Source organism: Ambystoma mexicanum, chromosome 13 (genome assembly GCF_040938575.1).
Source record: "Ambystoma mexicanum isolate Mex_15411 chromosome 13, UKY_AmexF1_1, whole genome shotgun sequence".
In the NCBI taxonomy this organism is placed as follows: Eukaryota; Metazoa; Chordata; class Amphibia; order Caudata; family Ambystomatidae; genus Ambystoma; species Ambystoma mexicanum.
In genome coordinates this window covers 196,354,569-196,371,729 of record NC_090938.1, presented here as the reverse complement: position 1 = coordinate 196,371,729, position 17,161 = coordinate 196,354,569, and the positions used below count along the sequence as shown (strand labels likewise).

General features: G+C 42.0%; 1 protein-coding gene across 8 annotated transcripts in view; it reads left to right on the top strand.

Annotated features, from left to right (window-relative positions):
- NAV1 (neuron navigator 1) overlaps nucleotides 1-17,161 on the top strand; it is a 999,939-nt gene that overhangs the window by 942,630 nt on the left and 40,148 nt on the right. For all 8 annotated transcript variants that reach the window (XM_069633622.1, XM_069633627.1, XM_069633626.1 and 5 more), the window contains 3 exons: nucleotides 2,084-2,268; nucleotides 4,033-4,195; nucleotides 14,620-14,788. In XM_069633622.1, the coding sequence (XP_069489723.1) occupies nucleotides 2,084-2,268; nucleotides 4,033-4,195; nucleotides 14,620-14,788 (517 nt within the window). The remainder of the gene's footprint in view (nucleotides 1-2,083; nucleotides 2,269-4,032; nucleotides 4,196-14,619; nucleotides 14,789-17,161) is intronic.

Here is a 17,161-nt window from a genome sequence, read left to right as displayed (position 1 = left end):
GGCGCCGCACTTGGCTCTTACTACATGCTTCTGGAGACATATCATTGTGATGGGAATTGAGCCCTAAAATAAAAAAAAGGCTTCTGAATTATCTGCAAAAAGTAAAATATGGCATATGAATATCTTACAATTGAATAATCTGGAACACAGAAATGTCTAAAAAAAAAAAAATAATAAAAAAACCCACAAAAGAGGTTGAAATAGAATAGCACATTGTAAAATATCTGAGATTAATGAGAAGATTAACCACAGTTAGCCCTGAGGAAAACCTGTATACAGTTGAAACACGTGTCAGCAGTACTAAGCCCAGCATGCTCCATTAAATAATACAGAGTTAGAAAATCTCAACTGTTGAAGTATTATGTTTAAGTAAAACGCTGTGTGTTGTTTTGGCAAATGTCACAGGATGGACACACTAGACTTATACATGGCTTTAGAGGCTTAGATGTTGAGCCTTGAATCCAGCACATACCTTTGCTGGCCAACCACCCCATTAAGAGAACCAAATATTGAAAATACCTTTTTTAAAGGAAGTGTGGTAGAAGCTCCGACTGGGTGCAACTACCCCCCACGCACTTCTTTTCTTCTTTTTCAGTCTTCGATTAGGCATAACGTAGATCCTCCAGCCGGCAAAACCAACCACAGTGTTGTTACTATATCCCTGCCTTGGCAGGGCTGGACCTTGTGAGGTCAGAGATTACCTCCCTACAGAGACTGACAGATCACGTGTTGTCCGCTCCAGATCTGGAGATGGAACCTGCTGGAGGAGTGAGGCATGTGGAGAAGGGCCAGCTGTGAGGAATGGCTGCAGGTTACACCCTGGTGGTTGGTGTCAGATAGATATTAAACATATGCAAATATATTGAATCCAGCACTTGACCCCATTAATGCTGTCCCGCGATGTGACTCGGTGCCACAGTCTTCATCACTGATGGATCTGAAAACTCTCTATAGTGCAGGGGCAACAGTTTCAAAGTTTCTTCAGAAGGAAACAAATTAATGAACTAGTGAAAGCAGAGGGGCAAGCCCTTCCAGGGCAGGTTTTAAGAATTTGGCCTTGGTTGCATTTTCAGTTTTAATGTCTTCAATGTCTTTTCCCTTTGCGTGATAATTTTCATTTGAAGTTAGTTACACCACTCTATATTATTTTATGAAAGGACCAGGAGGCTCAATTTGCATGACCCCTCTCAGGCCACAAGATATTCCTGTGCAGTAGATCGAAACATGTAACCCTTATATGCAAGTCACATTTCTAGGGTGCTTCACTGGTCTTCCGGCTGGAATGCTTATGTCCATATGGACATTAACCAACCTAAAATGCATGATTTCTTCCCAATGGGAAAAACCAAAGCAATCGTGCTACAAAAGGTGAAGTTCTGCTCAGATGTCTGAAAGGATTGCTGTCTTATTAGCTCATGAGCTGAACGTGTTTCTCATGCTATTGTATTTAAACAGAAAAAATGTCTCATGCTTGGTCCAGCATAGGATGCAGTGGTTTTTCTCCATTGTGATTTGTTGCACTCTCGTAGGGGATGGAAGTGGTGGTTGACGGTAATGATCTATTGGCATGATCTCGTGTTGAACTGGCCTGTTTGAATTCCTTTGTGTTAATTTTTGTGCTTTTATTCATTTTTTCTGGGGATGTCCGATCCGTGAACTGTGCATCCCTATATCCCCTTGTGCTTTATCATAGTATTACGGTGGCTGAAAAGGTACCTTAAAGCCATATTGATTAGTAGAAGAGTGTTGCAGTTATTGCTTTTGTGGAAAGCTGGCCATGGAGTTGATGGTGGTCTCCATATTTGTTCAGGGATTAATAATCTTGAATTTTTGTTGGTGCCTCAAGCCAGGTTCCCCCGCTCCTCACCACAACAATAATTGTTACCATGCATTTTTTGTGTTGGTGAATTTATTCACTTGGAAAGAATGATGGGCTGAGTTGAATCTACCTGGATTTGAATCCGTCTCCTGCAGATGGGTGCTGGCGGCAAGCAGTGCATTCATTGGTCAATTTTATTAGCAATAAATGGCGCATGCATCTAATGTAATTTGCTCATATTTGCCCTCTGTTTGACCCAAATAGTTACGGAGTTCTTTCAACAAGGCCTTCAGCATTAAGAAGGGCCCGAAGTCTGCTTCTTCCTACTCGGACATTGAAGAGATAGCGACGCCGGATTCCTCTGCTCCCTCATCCCCAAAGATGCAGCACGGTACATCGGAACCTGGCACTACCTCACCCTCCATCAAGTCCTCAACTTCATCCTCTGTGTGAGTAGGCATTTCTCCCAAAATAGTCCATAGTCCATAACCTCAAATTAGATGTGCTTAAATCTGATATTTGCGATGGGGCCTATATCGCCTAAATCAGGTATCTGCAACCTTTGGCTCTTCTGATGTTTTGGACTGCAACTCCTGTCACCACTACCTAGCACGGTCAATGGTGCAAGATCTTGAGTCGTAGTCCAAAACTGATGGAGGGCCACAAGTTCCAAGCCCACAATGCAGCATGACTGAGGATTGAGTGGGATCACAAGGTACCAATGTCAGAGAGAAGCAGGATTGCCGCCATGAGTCTCTAGGGTGGATGGCTACAGGACTATGCCTTTCTAAACTTGTTGGTGGACAATAAATATGAACTTTGCATCTTTGTTTCAGTTGTGGATCTTCAAAATACTCCTTTGGCATCCTATAATCCACTTCTTTTCTAGGAATTAAATGTTGGTCACAAAATGAAGGTCACTCCAAGTAAGAGTCATAGAAATTATTTTTATTCGTGACAGCCATCATAAATGGAAGAAACAATATGTTTAACTTTTTCCATTGATCTTGGTGAGGTTAATTGATGAACAATGACCCTTATTATCTCCTTCTTGAAGATTCACTGTTACGTTTCTAAATGCAATATCCACCCCCTGAATGTGAGGAGCCTCTGCTTTTCCATGAGGTCATGTCATCCCTGAGAGGAAGTATATTATCATTAATGCCCCTCCCTTTTGATGATTGACCATCTTCTCCACAATGACGAAGGTTTTGATCTACTCTGGGATGATGACATTAGTCTCTTGATGTAGACGATTGATGGTGGTCGTAATAATATAGTTGTTTTGCTGATGTAGAAGAATGACTTACTTCTCCATAATCGTGGCGAACGTGATCATTTCAATGATGTTTAAGATGAATGCACTCAAAGAAATGATGTTGGGATTGGCTGGAGTTGTTGAAGATTGGAGGACATCTCAGAATTGATGATTATGCTGACTTGCTTGTAAATCCTTGCCATGATGATGCTTATTTCAATAGGTTAATGAACCTCTCCTCAGTGTTGACATGATTCCCATAATGACTGCATTACACTTTCCTAGAATGACTATTTTGTGTTCCACGATAGGAAGGATAATATTCTTTGAGGACATGCTTTATGAAACGCTCGTGTTACAATGAGTAATGTCTTTATCGTTTTAAAGAGAACAATATATTAATTGATGATTATGATGGCTCTTTTTCTCTTGGCTCTTTGGTTATAGGCACTGCCTAGTTAGCCACCTTTCTCCGTAATGGGAATTGTTCGGTATTTTTAATATCACATTATATTATTATTCATTCCTTAATACATACTTCTCCAAATGTGGTGTAGGCTACAATACCCTTGTTATTCCAAACACAATGGTCAGTGTATGACATTGCTATAGGTATGTCATCCTTGACACACAACAGATAGTTGTGTAGTTTTTTACGTGGGAACACAAAGTTATTTTCTATAGTGTTTGCTATTTAACATCTATTTTACACCATTTGCAGTTCACACATTTTATCTGATTATGTATATGCTTAAGATAAAGTTGATTTGGGGGGGATTCAGAAGACCAGGCAGAGGTATTGGAGTGAGTGAGTGAGAGCGGGCTGGAGGTCGGAGCAGATGATCGTTCCACAAGGCCAACACTTGCTGTTAATTTCTGTGAGGATATAGATTCTGCTTAACAATTTTCATAGTAGCTTTTTCTTTGTGGTAAAAGGTTGTTATTCTTACTCCAGAATTTTTGAAGGCAATGACGGGGAAGAGCCAGAGAAGAAGGTAGTATCCGAGCTGCGTTCAGAGCTGTGGGAGAAGGAAATGAAGCTGACCGACATTCGCCTGGAAGCTTTGAACTCTGCCCACCAACTGGACCAGCTGCGGGAGACCATGCACAACATGCAGGTAGGCAGAGGGCCAAGCTGATCTTGGGGTGATTAAGGGAATCCCACTTTCATGAGTCCCTGTTGATTAAATGGGGATGGGGGGTAGCATGATGAGGGCTATGAAGCATTTACTTCATGATTGAGCCAAACACTGGGCACAGGAGTAAATCAATCTGTACACTCAAACTGAAAAATCTCACATGGACAAAATCTTTACTGTGTGTAAACAAATGAGTGATTCATGGTGCCCACGCATCCTCAGGGAAATTCCTATACATTGCAAGTTGGGAGGTCGGGATACTTCGTAGGTGGGGGTCTATATCATCAGTTATTGCCCTGTCTGACCTCTTGCTAATCCTCTGGTCATCTGCTGTAGTCGAAAACACCCAATGAAGATGCATTCTTGTGATGTTTTACTTTTTTATTTAGGTAATGGTTTCTATACAAAACTTATTTCGAGATTTGATAACAATTTTTAAATGTCTTTATTGATGATTTACTGTGTGATGCTTGTACAATGCAGTGGTTTAGAGCTTCGTATCTTGGTGTCTGTCAAGACTGTTCCAGACTTTATTTTCAATAGTCTCTTTGACTAAACAATGATTTCAGAACCATCGAGTTGTCAGAACACAGCACAGCAATATTGGTGTTGATCCAAGGATATTCGGTTTTACATTTGCTAAAAGATGAACCACCTACTCATTACACACCTTGTGTCGATTTCTAGAAAATGGCGTTCACACGATACAATTTCTCTTATCGTCCTGTCTGATTTTGATGCTTTTGAGATTTGTTGAAAATGACTGTAGGCTATCCCTGATTGGGCCATGTTGATAATTTAAAGGAGGATTGATTCTTGCACCGCACTTCTGTGTCCTGTAATCCCATATAGTGTTAAGCCTGGGCAGTCCTAATTTCATTGCAATTTAAGTTGATATATTGGTGAAAAGCTAGCGTAGCATTGAATTGAACTCTGTCCCTCCGTCTCCTTTAGAATTGTCTACCTTCAGCTTTGGCATTGGTTTGCTACATCAGAATTCTTCATGAGCCCATTTGCACTGCTTTTAAGTTAGGTGTGGTCTTAGTAAGGAGTTCACTTGATGTATTGTTAACTTGTGTCTTTGGCTGAGCCGCCTCAATGTTGTCCTAGAATTTGTGTTTGCCTGTGAAAAGGAAGCCTTAGGCTTGTGGGATGTCAGCCAGCAGAATCGAGCATAATTTTAACATTTCTGTTATGAGCTAGGACTGCTGTTGCATTTCACACAAGTGTGTACTTGGCCAAGACACATTTTGCACATTTCACTCAGTATATCCTATTCTTCCAGCGTGTGATGTGCCCTCCCCCCACAGCCCAAGAACCAGTTCAGTATTTCTCCGAGTAATTGGCAGGCACCTGCTTTGAGTGCCTCCAAGATGTAATGGGAAATATATATGACCACGTGAGACGCAAGTATTCCTTATCTGCGATAGCCAGAGAGCCTTGCTATACTGATGACTTCATAGGAATATCCTAGTAGTCCTGTAAGTGAAGTTTTTTTATTTTTTATTTTTTTGCTGAACAATTCCTTTGTCTATGGAATTTATGTTACAAAACTAGAGGAACGTTGAGAATAATCATGCCTTTAGGATGCATGGAGGAGTTTGTATCTGCCAGTTTCTTTCAGAAAATATATAATTTATCTAAAGGTCGCAAATTCTAGATCTTTCTTGAATTGCAGCTAAACTTGCATCTCGCTTCCTTGAACTAAAATGCTTCAGTTATTGGTCCTTAAGCAAACTTTACCCTAGAGAAGTTGAAGCCTAGAGTCACATTCGCTTTCTGTACTTTGTTTTTCTAACTTGGACTTAATAAAGTGTGATGAGCGAATATTCTTACAAGATCCTTGAAATATGGGAGTAATACATACTTAAATCCTAGCTTTATGACTAGAAAAAATACTATATGCTACTATTCCACGCTTTATTAGACAAACTTTAATTTTTATTGTTGCTACAACCGGTTTTTCTGCTGTCTCTCCAATGTCATATTGGCCAATTTATTTATCACAAACTGCAGTTGTTAATAATTCTGAAGTAGTAAATGTCCCATGTATACCTAAGCAATTCAGGCAGGTTGAATGTCATATAGCATCCCTTCCATGGAACATTATGACAAGGCTATTAATAAAAGAGGAATCCTGATAGTCATTAACCCACACGGCAAGGTGGAGAGAGTGTCTACTCTGTCTATACCCGGGAAGGTAAACACATTAAATTATTTATGAGACAGAGCTCAAGGATCGGGTTGCATAAACAGAGTCAGTTTACAAAGAAACCTACATACAAACTTTAATTTCATACATATAGAAAGTTAAAAATACATAAATCAAAAATCGCTACACAAATGCTCAACACTTCCAATAAGGATCTTATTGGATTATTACATAAAAAACACATAGGATTTTGTCATTAACAATCAAATGGTTGGTTAACAGAAAAATGAAAAATACATTCAACCTGTAACTGGTATTGTATCAGTTTCTAATAATTGTTGAATAACTAGAATTGTTCTTTTCCTGTGTCAATCAAGGAAAATGTCATTATGACAAGACACATTGTTACTAAGATACCCAAATAATCGCCATCTAGAGTCCCATATATGAAGTTTCCCAAAGCATAGACATTGTTAAACTACTGTTTTACTAGGAGGATCCTCCTTATCCTTAAGATGATTCAATTCATAATCGCTGCCCATTTAAGTCCTTCATTGAGGCTCCTTGTGCGAGTCCTCAGCTGGAAAATACAAATCTGCTCCAACTTGAACAAACGTTCTGCAATGGAAAGGTTATTTCGATCTGGTTGTAATTGGTCAATCAATAACCATTTGAAGTCATCTACACCATGTCCCATTTCCCAAAAATGTTGAACAAAATGTGGTAAGGTTCTGTTACGAATACAGTTCCAATGTTCATTGATCCTTACTTACAGTTTCCAAGTAGTCATCCCAATGTAAAGCAAAGCACAGGGGTATATGATCCCAAAAACTACATTAGAGTAATTGCAGTTGGAAAACTTTCTAAGCGGCCAATGAAACGTTCCATGTACAATCACCTTTGTTCTAATTGTCAATGCGCAAGCCTGATGAGTTCTGCATGCCCTCCCACCAGATCTCAGATTGTTTGTGGGGCAGTTTCAATCTTTAGGGGTAGACTGAAGGCCCTCCTCTTTGAATAAACCTAGCCATCTTGTTTTATTCACATAACCCTGGACTCTCTGCCATGTTTGACTGAAATGCTCTCTTATTTGTTTTGCTTATGGTTGTCAGTCTTGTCCCTGCACTTCTATGCCCATCGGCGTCGTTCCAGCGTGTTACAAATAAATTAAATAAATAAAATGGATAGTGGCCACTACAGGTAATCTTTGAATGTTTGCAACTTGCAAGGTGTTCTGAAACCAGATGCCTGAATCACTAGCACGTTTGGAATTTGCAAGCCTGTCCTAGAGGTTCTAACCCCTTTTGAGGGCAAAAATGCATCTGTGCCCCACAACCTGTGCAAGTAACCAAACACCAATGTTTTTTTAACCAACTTCTTGATCTGGTTGGTATGTTTGGAAAAAGTGGTAACACACACTACTGTTTCAGATTGATGCTTCCCTTCTCGGGGCAGCAACAGACCCTCTCTGTTAGGGAAACATGCCATTTTGGCTGCACGCTGGACTACTTTTGTGAGGGTATCCACATTGCACCGGTCTGTCTGCCAGGCCTTGTGCCTGTCCTTAACCTTTTACAGAAAAGTGAAGTTCCGTTTCAATTGAAGAAACTGTCCATAAGGCACATTGTCTTTAAGAGACTTTGGATGTTGACTATTGTAAGTAAAGAGGTGTTTCGATCCATGGGCTTTCTGTACAAACTCATATAAAGATGGATATTACTGTGTCCAATGTATAAATCCAAAAAAGGCAGGGAATCCCGATCATAATGTGTGAATTTTAAGCTGACATCACACTGATCTTGTCAACACACAAATCCCTGTAATAGTTTAGCAGTGCCCTCCCAAATGAAGAACACGTCATCGATGGAATTTTTCCAATGGGTGACATCGAAGGCTTATGGATAATTCTCATATATGTCTCTCCCCAAACACAGACATATAGTATTCACCAAACTACGGGTGAATGAAGCCCCCATTGCTGTTCCTCTGTAAATAAAGATATGTATCAAAGGTGAAAACGTTATTGCATTGGGTCAAATGCAGAAGGTTCTCCATGCATGTACAGGGCTTTGAGGCCATAGTAACAGCAGTTGGGCACTATATGAATGCCCTAGAACATAACATATAACATTTAGGGTTCCTTTGTGGGTGGATCATTTTATCTTAAGCCTGGGTGAATTGCTCACCACAACCACCTCTTGCACAGAAGTCACACTAGTGCACACCTTCTGAATTTCATTCTTTGTAAACACATACTGGTTCACTTTGTTAACCTTTTAGAACCATCTTCTTAAACTGTTGAATTTAAAGTTTGAATTTCTTTTGTGTACTCTGCCTTTTGCAATTCAGGGCAGTTTTTCCAGATGGTTTCATTAGATGTTTTGAGTAGTTGACCAGGTGGCCCTTAGTTTGATCTATGAATGGCCAATGAGTGAGTATCTGTGGGTCACATTACAGTGTTTGATGAGAAGTGCGCTCAAGCTTCCTGTGGTCATGTGTGAGGCCATCTAGTCCCTTTTCTGCTTGGAATTCTGGGATTGGTAGTTTTCCTACATTTCAAGTAGGAAAGAAAAAAACTACAAGTACCAGAATCCAAAGGGAATAAAACCATGACTGGATGACCTTCTCATGCCTGGCTATGGGAAACTTGAGAACTCTGCATTCATTAGACAGTAGCTCATTGGTTCTGTGACTGACCTTTCAGTGCAGCAGCGCTGTTCTTAAAAATGCTGCATGCTCCATAAAGCAGACGGGAGCTACCGATCGCTGACTCCAGTAGCATCCATCCATTATATCCATTAGTCCTTTTCTCCAACCACAGCCTTCATCTGAATCTGTGCCTCCGCCAGTTGGCACAACGCCAGCTGGCATGGCCCCATGTCATTTGCTGGAAAGCATTATTGCCTTGAGAGCTAAACTCGCTTACACTGCAGAAACTCTTCCCTGCATTGGCGTGCAGCTCAGGAGCGGTTAAAGTGTCGCATAAAATATGTGCTCTTTGCAGCATTGGGTCTGCTGGGAGTTCTGGGGCTGTAGCTCATTGGCCGTTTCATGGGCGTTACCCCTCCCTGTGAGAAAGGAAGGATGCCTTTTCCAGCCACTGACCTAGGTTTGTGTTAAAGCACCTAACTTGGAACCTCTCTAAGCTCCAGACTCCATTTTCCAACGAGCTGTAAATTGTGACTTTGTAATAATAATGAAATGTAAAACATGCACCAGCATGAATCAGTAACATGTTTCCCTATGTGTTCCTACTTTCTAAAGCTATTTAAGCCATACCCTTTCACGACCTCTTTAGCTGGGTGGGGGTGCAGGTCAGTTAAATTAGTGTTTCCTTGTGTGATTTTTTTTGTGTTTCCAGATGTTTGGATTACCTTTAAATCATATCATACCTCTGCTTCGCCACTGAGTATTTGCTGCTTCGTTGTTGGCTTTTTGGGCCTTCCAGTGACATGGCTAGTTTATTTTGCCCACATATATATGTAGAAACCTGAAGTGGTATGACGGGCTTTGTTCCAATGTGGGTTCTTGCAGGATTTTCCTTGATCAGAGCGAGCATATCCCTGACAAAGCCAAACCATGCCGTAACATGGCTATCTTTTATTTCTGTGCAGAGGGAACATGGTCGAGCAGTTTCACCGAGACTGATTTGCATATAGTGTGTCCACTTCTACAATGGTGCAGACTGCTTCAAAAAACAATGGATTGAAGCTACCAAGAACCATTGCAAGTGGTTACTGAATTCACACTATTAAATACGCCTTCGTTGGTTTCCACCAGCGCTGTACAGCCTCTGTTTGACATTCTGGAACCTAGTTCCTACTTGTTATGCCTCCAAGAAGTTTGTGCCTACTTGTGGGAGGGATGTAGCCAAAATATAGCCAAATGTGTGAATGCGTGGTGCTGACCGGATAAACACATTAGATGGGTCCAGATTACTTGGTAACCAGGAATATCGATAGTTGATTATGATCTCCTCATTGGATGATAGCTTCTACATAGATTTGCTGCTGGATCTCACCTGACCTTATGATCTCTGATGGATGCGCATTTGCTTCTGCATCTCCACATTGGTTTATCTCTTCTGGCTGGATTCGCTTCTCTATGATCCCTAATTTGATGATCATTGTTCATTGTTTCACTTCTAGATCGCCCCTAATTTGATCTCCTTTTATTGGATTTTTTTCTGGATTACGTCATTTGATTTTTGCTGCCTGGGTTTGCTCGTTGATCTCCTCATTGATTGCTTTTGGCTGGATTTACTGCTGCATCTTTCCCAATGTGGTGATGGCTGCTGTTGGATTTGATTCTGGATCTCATTTAATGTCCATTGCTTGCTTGTTTGCTTCTGGATTACCATATTGGATGATCACTGCTTGGGTTGATTTGCTTCTGTATCTCCTCATTTGATTATCGCTGCTGGTTGGATTGCTGATGTATGAAATCACATCACGCCTACAACATCACATTTTGTAGAGCCAGGAACCTTTAAGTGATGCAGAAAAGAAGCCATGTGCTCTTTCTCTGCTTGACATTTCCTGCCTAATTCCAGACTTTGCTTGGTCTCAGTCAGCGACGCGCCAGCTCTTGAAAGTAATTAAAGTGAATATAATAGCCTAAAGAAGACTCTACAGTTTGAAATTCTCACCATAGATTAGACTAGTACTACATTCTGATCCAGTATTTGGCCGTGAAATTCACCTATATCGTGGGTCCACAACCTTTGGCGCTCCAGATGTTTTGGACTGCATATCTCACCAGCCCCATCGAACATAGTCAATGGTAAGGGATCAAGGGAGTCATACCTCAAAATATTAGTACAGCCACAGGTTTTAGTTCCCTGACCTATACACTGGTCCTTTTGACTTAGCAAAGTTGTTTAGGGGGGCTCATGCACAGGGACGTCATTTGGAGGTCACCAGGGGTCGCAACTGCTACCCCTGAGGCCTACCTTGCTCACCCTGTGGTCTCTGTGCGACCCCTAAAAAAAGTTTTTTATTTTGTTTTTAAATGCAGGTTCTTGGCCTGTTGCCAGCACCATGTGACTCTTTGTTTCTGTAGTCGGTGGCTTTCTTGTTCAGGTTTCTTAAAAACACAGGGGGGTTCCACAAGTGTAAGACTTTCAGCAGTGACCCTAAATAAGAAAGAATAGGAATAGCAGATCATTTATCTTTCCGGAATTCTATACAATAATTGCTAGACTCATTAAAGGTTTATTTCAGGCACACTTCATGCGGTGAGTCTCTGATTTAGTCTGTTCTTGCTTAAACGCCTCCACTCAGCCTTTCATCTTTCTGAGGTCTATAAATGAGTACCAACACAGTTTGGGTGATACTGTATGTATATTTGTTGTATATAAAGCACTTAAGCTTAAGTGCTATATAATAACGCATCCTTCTCATTTGGCTTGGATGCCTGCTTGCCTTCACAGTAATTTGGTAATATTGGCACATACCCACTGATATTAACAAAACATATGGTGATGCTTTCTTTTAAGAAATGTAGATCGCATTATAGTGATATCGTAACCATATGTTTTGTAGTATACTTAGGAAGAGTGCTATGTGATGCCACTTCCTGTTTTGTCAATGGGTGAACGGTCGTGTTCCATCGCTTTCCGTGAAGTCACTTCGAGTTTAGGTCAAATGACATCACTTCCTGTGATGTCATCAGAGGTCAAGGGTCGTGCGATGTCACTTCCGCTATCCCTGGCATTTTGGTGAAATGATGTCCATGCTCACGCACTCCTGCAAGACCAGATTATTGAGCCTCGATAAAGCATATGCTTATTTTGCTATAATGGTGCTAAAGTCGAATATGGAAGAAGCCGCACCTACCGCTGTGGGCATTTGCACCTTAAACTAAACTGTCTGGCGGGGAATGATCTTTAATAAATGTCTTGCTATGGAAAGAAAATTTGCAAAGTGGTCTCATTTCTCCCACACACACTCCACAGAAGATGCTCAATGCACTGGCTGGCACTACAAGGTTTGTATTGAAGTTGGACAAAAAGCAGCCATCACACACTTAACAATATAAGTAACAGTGGGGCCGTACAAAATGGCGATGCCTGGAATAGCCACTGAGTTTAGTACGGATATTTTGGGGACAATAATTGCCTTCATCCCTTTGACTGTGCCTGCATCAGCGTTGGCCTTCCTTGATGCATAGCCAAGATGAGCCAACATAGAGTATTGCGTGGCAAAGGTCCCGTAAGATTGCCTTGCCAAAAATGGGAGCATTATTTAGAAATAAATGCCCTGAGTAACCACCGATTCCCCCAGAGGTATCGGCCAAGTCTTAAAAACCAGAAACTGTAAATACACAAGTAGAATTAATCCTTAGCGATCAAAGCAACATACCACTTACCACCCTTGCACACTGAGGGTTCCCCTGCTTTGCATGAATTATAGTAAAAGAACTGTCTTTCTTGGCCTAAAGCCTAGAGACTGTACAATAGTGTGCCATATATTCTGAGTCCCTGTTGTAGAGGGTGTATACTGTCATAGCTGCTGCCACTGTTAATATGTGGTGTAATAATGTGAGGCCCTATGTGGTAAGTGATCTTTGGAGCAAAGAGACTACAACTGGCAATTCCGATTTCTGGTCTTGACTTCATTGTGTACTGAAGGCAAAAATGCCCTACTTTACATTCGTACCAGTTCTGTCAAAATTGAGAATACTTAAAGATAGTTTTTACTTTGGCAATCAAGTTGAGATGCTATTGTAATCGACTAATCGGTCTCGTACAGGGGTCTGGAACCTGCAACTCTGCAGAGGTTTTGGACTAGACTCTTCTGATCCGTCATGATGGCTGGGGCTGATGGGAGTTGTAGTTCAAAGAATCTGGAGATCAAGGTTGCTCCCATTTTAGATGCTCATGTTGGAGTATGGCAAGTCTGTGCACAGTATGTTCAAATTGTGGCGTACATCACTCCAGCCTTTCAGCCTCCATTGCAAAGCCCCAAATGACTGTGAAGGCAGGCAACTGGCTTTTAGTTTTGTCTGCCAAGATCTCCTCTACTTTTACTAACCCTTTCAAAGCTCTAGAACAGTTGCTCAGAACTTAATGCATAGCTCTTCGCCTTACTGCACGGGTGCCTTCAAGCCGATTGCTTCACTTGAGCGGCGTTGAGCTGCCCATCAGTAAAGCAAGTGCAAGATTGTTCTCAGTACTGCAGTCTAGGGCTTGTGTAGGGATGGGTGCGGTGCAGCAAGACGAGTCTTCTCTGCTTAAATTGGCCCATTTGGGAAAGTACCCAGAACAGGTGGAGAAGCAGATTAATCATATTTTGCTCATAGCTGGCCTTTTTTTTTAAAGCACAGGCAGATCTTCCCTCATTCCTTTCATCTACGTTCCCTTTAGGTATTAAAATGTTCCCCCTTTCCATAATTTGGTGAGTGAGGAAATGAGTTTGCCACATTCCAAAGTTGGGCCCTTTCTCTATGACATTGAAGCTAGCGTTTTATTAAACCTAGATGTCGGTCAGATCACTAGTTTTCTCTACACATTCAAAGAGTGTGGAACAGTTCTACGGCAATCTGAAAAACCATGCGAGAGTTGACAGCCAAAGAGAGATTTAAATGGGCAACCTCCGATGCCATTTTCTTTAGAATTTTCAAGAGCAACATCTCGCAAACCTGCCAACTTGGCATGAACCTGGCATTTCCACCAACCCATTAATACAAGAGTTGATCCATGGCTCCCAACCTTCTCTCATGCTGCTGTCACAGGTCCATAACTTAATGCTACACTCGGTCATTATAATAGTTTTTTTATAACCCACCTAATACCAAAGAGGTTTCTCAGTGCTGACCAAGGATTCGAACATGTGTTGCGCTGCGTCGTCTTGCATTGTCGCTGAGCTATACTAACTGTACCTCATTTCTGGTTTGATAAATTGAGTACTGTTAAGGCGTGTCAACGCTTCTATTACTACAGTGCTTAGGAGGACGAATCATGCATGAAGCACTATATAAAACCTCTTATGAGACACAATGTCAGGGTTGTAGTAAACCAGTCGGTTCTTCAGTGTCTCTCGAGTGATGTTTATTTGCAGTGCTTTGCATTTTAACCAAATGCAGTTGTTGGCCACAACACCACCAGTTTCCATTTCTAGTGAGTAAGGTTGTGGTCCTCCATGGACACCACTGGCCCTGCGGTTTCTGATTGGTTCATAAGGGGCCTGTCCTCGCCGACCTCCGGCTCTAACTTCATGACCTTCTCCCGCTTGTATTTTTTTCTCCCCAGCTGGAAGTCGATCTGCTGAAAGCGGAGAATGACCGTTTAAAGGTACCAGGTTCCACATCTATCCACGGCAGCATATTATCCACATCGGCGACCTCCTCACCACGGCGCTCTCTGGGGCTGGCCCTCACACACTCCTTCAGCCTCAGCTTGGCAGACCCTGCAAACCCAGGTGCGTTCACTCCCTCATCTTTCCACCAAGGCTGCACTAGTACGGGCTTTACACTGCACCTTACCCCGTGTTTGTTAGTACCTCCCTCTTGATGCACCATCACTTCATGACTGCTAAGATTTGGTCACCCAAGAGCGCATTAAATCGAACTAAGTTTTATAACTTTTCTTCGCCCCACTGCGATTTTCTTAATTGAAAGCTGTCAAGGAGCCTGTAAAAACATACAATTAAAAATCTGTTTTTTGAAGACTTTCGCCCTGAGACTGCATATCAAGTGTAGCAACACACATTGGCTCAAAATATACTTGCTGTTCACTTTCTTCTGTCCTGATGAAGACCCCAACTGTTAATGTGAAGGAGTTGAAACATTTGTCGACATTCAATAATGAGGATGGTGAGCATTACAAGCAACTGCCAGTCATTGCCACCCAATTGTTTTGGATTCCTTTCTAGTTTGACATTGGCTAGCTTTTAAAATTAGGTTACATAACATTGAATTAATTATCCCATATTGGATTTTCTGTACATCACAGGTGATGGTGACATGATATGACATGATATGGCATTTATAACACGCCTATACACAAGTGTTTCGAGACGCGACGAGGCAGGGGAGGGGGAACAGAGGGAAGACAGATAACGATCTTACCAGGCCAGGTTACATTCAGATCGCGCAAGTGCATGGGAAGGGAGAAGGGGAAAAGTGTGAGAGGGAAGGGAGAGGGCAAACTGCAGTACATGGGAGAGGGGAAAGTGCAGTACATGGGATAGTAGAATAAATAAGAAAAATAACGGCCGGATGGTGGCCAAGTACAAGGCAAGAGCAGACATAAGTGCTGGTGGGGGACTGTAGGGATACAGAATACAGCCCCCAGGTGCGGGAGTTGCCAGGGGGGCAGTGCAGGTGTGCAAATGGTGGGGCCTGGGCCAAGGTCACAAAGGGTGGCCAGTTAGCCTGTGCAGTTTCAGCCAGGAATTCAGCAGGGGAGAGGGGGGGAGAGAAAGCAGAAGAAAAGAGGAAGGTTTTGAGGTGCTTCCGGAACCAGAGATGATTCTCCTCAAGTTTCAGTGAGGCAGGAAGTCTGTTCCAGAGGGAGGCCCCAGCCGAGGAGAGAGATCTACCACCATATAATTGGTGGTCATTGAAACACAAAATTATCAAATGTGTATATCACTTTATTGCATTCGAGAAAAGATGCTTACCTTAGATAAGTGATTTCTTTCATATAGATGAAGTGCTGGGCGAGTGATCCTTATGGTCACTAATAGTGCATTGAAGTAAATAGCAAAGATCTACGCTGTGAAGCACTCCTTTGTCCATATGCTCTCATAGGCTTTTGTTACAAAAGCAATTTGTTGGGTTCCCACGCCCACAGCCCTCCACTCTCATCATTCACACACCTTCTTTTTGTTGTCAAGTGCTCCCTTTGTGTAATTGAGAAAATGTAGTTTGTCAGTGCAGCAGATATCTGCTTGGATATGCTAAAAGCCAGTAAGCTACCTCAGGATGTTAAGTGCTCACTGCTGAGATCGGTGAGTGCTCTGCATGTCACAGGTTCAAATCCTGAGCGGGCTAACTCAGCCTTTCATCCTTCCGAGGGTGTTAAATGAGTACTCCTTTCGGTTGTGTAATAATTGTTCATAACAATGTTTGAAGTTAAGTACTTTGAAAGAACTATGTAAATAACGGTACAACAATAATAATAATAATAATAAATTAATTAGTCCTCAAATGCCTGCAACTGCCAATTCACCTCAGGTGCATATTTCTGTGGAAAAAGCAGACGGGAAGCTTGCCTGGCAGTCCACATATAGATGCCAATTGATTGGCATTTACATTTCAAGCATCATTAAGAATGGTCAGGCATTCAAACAGAGTGCTCTGCTGCCATTTGCATGGTCTCTTGGCCCTCTGGCAGATCTGGAAAAGAGGAATAGATTGCTGACCGAGACAGCAAAATGCAAGGTATCTTAGCTGTTGCATTGATGCATGCAATTCGGGAATACCCTAGTACTGTGTGTGAGTATGTTCCTGGCTTATCCGTGTTCTGAGCCCATCAGTTGTCTTTGCACAGAGGGGAGCGTTGAGCGCCCATGTTTGGGGATGCATCTCTCGAGACTTGTAGTATCTAAGTTGTTTGGAGAGAAGTATCTGGTTTCTGTGTGTGGAAGGCTTAGCTGGCATAGGCCAGTCATGGTTTGGAACATTGGAACTATGTGTTAGTGCTGGAAGTGGTTGGGTCAGTGGAGATCTTGGTGGGCATTAGGAGGTGCCCTTGTCAGGGTGGTGTCCCTCAGAACAGTAGCTGTAAGGAGATGTCTTCTTCTCCGGAGTATGCTTGTCTCCCTTTCTGTGGGCATTCCTGTGTCCTA